At 30.3% G+C, this 7,273-nt stretch overlaps 1 protein-coding gene across 1 annotated transcript; it reads right to left on the bottom strand.

The window, feature by feature from the left end:
- Window positions 1-4,029: 4,029 nt before the first annotated feature.
- On the bottom strand, window positions 4,030-6,855 carry LOC105632043 (heat stress transcription factor A-6b). The gene is made up of 2 exons (XM_012214312.4): window positions 6,091-6,855; window positions 4,030-5,337 (listed from the first exon to the last, which is right to left on the bottom strand). The coding sequence occupies exons 1-2, from the start codon at window positions 6,394-6,396 to the stop codon at window positions 4,564-4,566; spliced, it is 1,080 nt and encodes a 359-aa protein (XP_012069702.1). The 5' UTR covers window positions 6,397-6,855; the 3' UTR covers window positions 4,030-4,563.
- Window positions 6,856-7,273: the final 418 nt, after the last annotated feature.

Consider the following 7,273-nt stretch of genomic DNA (forward strand, 5'->3'; position numbering starts at 1 on the left):
AAAAATATCCTTTTTCGAGTTATTATATTAAAAAAAAAAAAAACCTATAAACATAAGAATATAAACTCGCCCACATAAAGAGTGTGCATGTATAATAGTAATAATAATAATGTAATGAACACATTAATAAAAATTGTTCATTTACAATTCAAGTTCTGATTTAAATATTTTGTTTTTCCTGAAATTGTTTTGTAAAAACTAAAATTCATAATGAAATTTAAAAGAATTTTAAAGTTGAAGCATCTTTATAATTAAGGTAAATAAAAAAAATAAAACGACAGAATCAAAACATTTTAAAATGATAAAAGGCAACTTGATTTTGTTTCTATCAATTAAAAAAAAAAAAGACAAAATACAAATTTCAATGATTTCCCTTCGCCTTTCCCTCTCTCAAAACTCCAATTGGAAAAGAGATTAATGGTGGGCCAAATGAAAGGAGCAAAACGCCATTTTTCCTTCCCCCACCCATCTCCTCGTGTTTCTTCATTCCTCTAATTTCTCATCGTTCTGACCAATACCATAACATATTATCGTGCTTATCTGAAATCAAATACCTATATATCTTTTTTCTAACAAGGAATGCAAATTTGAATTCGAGTCTATTATTCAATTTTTTTTTTTTTTTTTTTTGAGGAAAGAGTCTATTATTCAATTTTAAGATGGTGTACTGTTGCTTATTCTCTTCTAGATGCGATGTAGTTGTATTATCTATATATATATATATATATATATATATAAGAGTTACGCCTGTCGCCGGAGGTATTCGGGTTATGGCTATGGCTGTTTATGGGCTATTTAGTAGACTTTACTTATTGCCAGTTCGTTGGTTTTCAAGTTTCAACTTTGAATGCTGCCATTGTAATTTGTAACGGATACTTTCCAAAGCTTACTAGGTTGATTTTTTTTTTTTTTTTTAAAAAAAAACTCATCGTTCCACAAGTATTAAAAAACAAAAAAAAATTAAAAATAAAATAAGCAAAATTGAAATTTTTGTGAAGTCCTTCGTATTTCCTCTTGTTTCGTTTAATTCAGTTTAATTTCTCTTTAAGTTTTGCTTTCTTTTATATCAAAATAAAAAATAAAAAAATAACGTTATACCACATTGTAATTAAGTAATTAAATTTCATAAAATGCACTATAGGAATGATTCCATGTATTATTCTGACCAAATTTCAATTTTTAATATTTTATTTTCTTTCCCTAATAGAAAAAATCTACTGCTTTAGTAACTAAAATATCTGAGTAATATTGAATTTATCTAGGTCGAAAACAAAAATTTAAAATTTAAATCTCATTCATATAAAAAAAAGGGTTTGGACTATCGTTTTACCATATTCAATTTATAAAAAAGTCATTTTCATTTAAAAATGATATGTTCGGTCACTAAATTTAAAATTGTACATATTTAAATCTGAATGTTATTAATAATAAGTGCACTTATCCGAGAATAATTATGAAATTGTTCAATTAAAATGCGTGGCTTTTTCTGATTGGCTGTGAATTCAAGATTGGTAGGCTTTCAAAAGTCAAGTATTGATTTTAATGGATCATGGATCACCCATTTCTTACCCATTCCAATCCTTGTACCCAGCAACTGTACATCTACCAAATGGAACTGAGATTTCAAGGAGAAAACGTAATTTATTATCAGCATCAAACGATGATTTTATGTAATTATATTTATAATTAAATAAAATGTTGTGTTTCTCAAACACATTTTTTTAATTTATTTTATTACTAGTTCCTTGCCCTGATATTAAATTTGAGATACTTTAAAATTATTCAACAACAAAATTCAAATATTATTACAATCCGATACTAAAAAACAAATTTAGATAGCAACATGACGCCTAACGTTAGTAATGTTATTTTCACTCTAAAATAATGATAACGATAACGTTTCAACTTCAAGCTTTTAATTTTTGCAAAGTTGTCCATATATATATTCAATAATTTTCCACTATTATTTATTTCTATTGATATTCATAATTTTCCATTAATTAAGAGTCCAACCCACCATAATTAATTTTTTTTAAAAGGAAAAAAAAAAAAAAAAAAGAAAACTTGCAATCGGTTTTGTCATCCATAGGACAATGAAAGATACAAATTAATATAAAGCATCCCACCAAAATCTTATATCTTTGAAAAGAAATTACAGTGGACTTTGGTCTGATTTAGTATTGACATTTGACTGTAGTTTGGAGACGAAACAAATTCAACCTACCTGTTAAAAAGACATAGTCTATTATTTATTGCTAAAAGACCTAATCTTGATCTCACATAATTGCATTTATTTTCCCAATTCCCATCATTTGTTTAGGTCGAAGTTCAACCTGAAAAGGGGTATATTTGGGCTTATCTCCATGCAACCAAGTTAAGGCCCTCTAGTCCTGCCAGCCCATAAGCCCAAGTACTGGTCCCATGCACCTATAATACAACCCAAAAGAATACTTCAAACATAAATAATAAGAAAAAAAAAAAAAAATCAATAGGTTGTACTCTTTCCGCTAAGATTTCACTTCCTATTATATATTATCAGGTAGTAGTAACACAAAAAAATATGCCTAGCCTGGTATGAAACTAAGAACTGCTGAGATTTTTTTGCTGCTCTGAAAATCTCAAGATGAAATGAAATACATCACAAATAGACTTTAACTTAATAATACCGTGGTCGGATGATGGAAATGGATTACAAATCCTTTTATTTACCAATTCTTTGAAGCATGTTCGGATATGAATAATTCTTGAATTAGCTAATCAATTTTAATTTTCACATATGCAATTTCGAATAGTAATTAAACAGACTCATGGACAGCATGTGCAAACCCTATCGCTTCACCAGACAAATGCAAATGTTTTAAATGTGATCCAACTGAATTGTGGTGGTGCCACCATAAAAATTCCCCCAAGTTAGGGAAGCTCGATCATGATCTACCTTTCTTCTCTTTATGCCCATAAAAAGAGAGAGCAGAAAAAGTAATGTTACCATACGCTCCTTTAAGACCTGCACATGCATAATAATATAAGAGCCATTGATGTTAACAAGGAAATCTGTAGCTGTTTGGTCCCCAGATGAAAATGATGACTGTCTTGTTTATCATTATCACATCCTTATTATTCTTCAAAGACTACATATTGTTCTTGAAAACCCAACAGGGATCATAAACCACTAAATCATTGTTTCGCAAAATTTTCTTTTCTGATCTTTCTTCCAATTCCTAATATTGTGTGTCTGCATATAAACCCTAGGGCTATATGAGTTTGACAGAAAATGAAGGAAATTAATTACCATTTGATTCTTAAAAATTTCTTCTGCAATCCACGATTTAAAATTGTTATGTTTCAACAGCTAATTTGACATTAGTTTTTCAAAATACTAGAATTTTCAATACTGTAAAAAAAAAAAAAAATTGCCGTTTAATTATTCTAAAAGTTTTATAATTAGAATAAACCATGTGAAGACAGAGAGAGAGGACGAAAAAAAAAATGTTACATGATCAACGGTGCTGCGAGCTTACTTTACTTTACTGTAGCAGTGGAATGTGCTAGATAAATAGTTAGTCAAAATACAATATATTAGTATTTTATAAATATATAAATAAAAGTGATAATCGAGAAAGTTCAAGAAAACATTTTGGCATCAAGTAAAAAAAACACAGATCTGAAATACTGTTCTTGTCCGAAGATTCTACACAATTTCAAGATTTAATCATTTTGATAAAGCCACCTGCTGACCACTTCATCAACATATAGAATTAAATGCAGTCTTAATATTATTATTATTATTATTATTTGCTCTAGAACCATGTAGAGCACAAAAGTATTAATTTTAAGGAACAAAATTGTCAGAGACAGTAAGGCAGCTTTGGTTTCAATAGACACAAACTGATAACCAAATACAATTAATTTTGAGTATAAAGTTAAAGTCTGCAAAAACGAAAATGAACTTAGAACCTAGTTATATGTATGTAAGAAACTTAATAAGCCATTCCAAGAACAAGAAGCACTAGCATAAGAACACATTGAAGATTGAACATGTCAAATGTGATTTATATTCATGATCTAATTCTGAATATGAACAATTATAACCTGAAAAGGATAGAACAATACAAATACAAGTGTAAAGAAGAAGATTATCAAGAATATGAACTCAACATGCTTTCCAAGTTATACCAGGAATCTCACATTATTAAAGATCATCAAGAATGCAAGAAATGAATGGTGCTGATCATATTGTTTGATTGAACCTATCATCAACTGTATTTATCCAATATGAAATAATCCTAGAAAAGAAGCAACATAGGACAATTTGTTTTTGCTTTTCTGAGAATTCAATTCAATCTTTAGGTTCTAAATGTAAGGCAGTCTCCTGTGAATACCAAAATAACCCATCTAAACACCAAGATTTTAGCACCCAGAACAAAAAAAGCAAATGACCTCCACAAAAAGATAAAAAAAGGACCAGAAGGTTAGAAAGTTAGATGAGACTCTTCCATACTGATCGGCTCATGACTGAATCTGCAAGCAAGAAAAAAATTAGCAGCAGAATACATAGTTCTCTACTTAATTTGGACTAGAACCCAAGTAACCAAGTTGCTCAACCAAAACATCAATGTCTTCATTTTCATCATCCAAAATACCAATTTCTTCCCCAACATCCTCATTCAATAAATCATCCCAAAATCCCTCATCAAGTTCTTTACCTTTATAATTATGATCTACTACCTGTTCCTCTTCTCTCTCTATACATTCTTCTTCCAAGTAATTGTGTTGGCTTCCAGTTCCTCCTTGCATTGCCACAGCTAGTTTGTCCAGCTCCGAAACTTCAAATCCAGAATGATCAATAAATTCCTGAGGTTCATTCTTTATAAAATATTCTCCAACTTGAGCATTAATAGGCTGGCCTTGATCAATATGCCGCCTTCTCTTTTTCCTAATTGCATCTTCAAGTTCTTTCATTTTATCCTTTTGTTGGACTAACTGCTGGACAAAGTTCGGATTTCGCATTGCTTTAGCCAAGAAACTCATCATCTGTTGCTGTTTTGTCTCTGTCCTTTTAAGTCTGTGTTCCATTAGTTGAAGGCAAGCTTTTGTATTCTGTTGTTGCTGCCTAAGCTTCACTAATTCCATCATTAAAACCTGTTTATCCCTCCTTAATCTATCAACTTCACCGTCTATTCCAAACCTTCCAACTTCAACACAAGCATCTAAAGATTGCTGAGAAGATTGAGATTGAGCAGTTCTTCTCCTTCTAATATTCTTGAGAAGATGTTTTTGCCCTCTTAGAAACCCTTCATTAGCAAACTCCCATCTATCTGGATCAACCTTTCTAAACCCCTACATAAATCAAATTCGTTCCCTTCAATAAATCTTGGAACTCAAAACTCATATAATGAGCTTTCACGAGCACTCAAGATGAATAAAATATATATATATATATATTAGCATCAAATATCAAACAAAGATTAATTAATAAATTAAATGATCAGGCAGTGTAATTGCTTAACATATAAATTAATATTGCATACAATATTCTGATCTGCCAGTCTCCACTCTTTTGAAAACATTAAACAGACAAATGGATCACATAAATCAGATTCCTTCTTGAAGATCAAATCTTAAACCTTTGAATTAAAATCCGATGTAACGAGCTTTCAAGAGCACTCAATTTTTTTTTTTTTTTTTTTGAAAAAAGCATCAAATATCAAACAAGGGATAACAAATTGAATGTTCAGGCGCTGCAGTTGCTTAAGCAACTAATAATAGTGCATTACTGTGTATTCTATATTTTTGATCTGCCAAATCTCCACCTTTTCAAAACATTAAGCAAACAAATGGTCGAGAATAGGAGAAGGGCCAAGTAGATATTTTCTCTGAAAAAGAATAAAAAGTTTCCTTTTTTAATATATGAATAAGCATAAAATGCATATTCTAGCTCTTTCATAAAAATTTATATGGCGCAGTGCCATCTACAGAATCAACATGAAATTACAGATATATTAATAAAAAAGGCATTCACAACCCAAATTTTCTTGATTTTTTTCCATTCAAAGTTAAAGATCTATAATCATTAAGAAGAAAGAAACTTACATATGTGTTAAGCTGCCTAACAAAGCTTGAGAAATTATTGTGCTTGAAATATCTGGGTAGAAGACTCATGGCAAAGGTTTGTGGATCCCAAACAATGAAGCTATTGTTACCTCTACTCCAAGAAACTATATGGTTTGTGTTTATATCCTCCACAATGTCATAAGTTTTTGTGAGAAAAGGAGGAGGTCCTGAATCATGTAATCCCTCCCTTGGCTGAGGAGCACCTGTAGATGTCATGCCCGAGTAAGATGAACTAGCTCCTCCTCCTCCTCCATACTCTTCCTTTACTCGGTCTGGATGATTCATTACTGGAAACCAATAATTAAGCAAGGCCAAGATTTGATTTCTTTAAATCTACCTCTTTAAATCTTTTTAGGACCAAGAAATGCAATTGAAATGAGCAGTAGTTTTTACTAAATGATTGGTTTGAATAAAGAAAGGTTGGATAAAGTCTAGGGTTGATCTACAAAAAAGATGAAAAAGAAAAAAAAAAAAAGCAAGAAAGAATAACAATAACCTTGAGGAAGAAACTGTAAGCAAAGATATTTCTTGGAGTTGAGAGATGCTATGTATTGAAATTTATACTGAGGGAGACCAAGAAACAGAAAGAAAATTGGAGAATAGGTAAAAATAAGAGAGGCCAATAACATAACATAAAAGCAAAGGAAGGAGTTTGATCTATCTATAAATAGTAGCTTTCAAAGATTTGTTTATGAAAAAAAAAAAAAAAAAAAGTAAAAGGGCATTGGTTATAGGGCTGAGATGGCTGAATGCTGATGATGGCAAAACAGCCAAAATGGAGATGAGATATTTTTGCTCCTTATTGGTTTCTTTCTTAATGGGGAAAGTTATTACCTAACTGACTAACTCTAACTGGACACTTCATTTTCATCCTTATTTTTCAAAACTAAAACCCAAGAACAAAGAAGAGAGCAAACAAACATATAATTTGAATTTAAAAAATTTCAGTTATTATAAAGCATTAGATTATTTAATTGTCTGCATATATCAGAAGGCCAGTTTTTATTAAAAGAACTGGTTTTTTACTTCAGAAATGAGAAAATGTAAAAGGAATTAAAAAATATATAAACGTTATATATTTGAAAATTTTTTATAATAACACATATGTCATATGAGACCCACTTAGTTTCTCTTTCCAAGTATTTTAAAAGGGTTCCAACTT

This window comes from Jatropha curcas, chromosome 7 (assembly GCF_041381405.1).
Source record: "Jatropha curcas cultivar XTBG-Jc1 chromosome 7, XTBG_Jcur_1.0, whole genome shotgun sequence".
In the NCBI taxonomy this organism is placed as follows: domain Eukaryota; kingdom Viridiplantae; phylum Streptophyta; class Magnoliopsida; order Malpighiales; family Euphorbiaceae; genus Jatropha; species Jatropha curcas.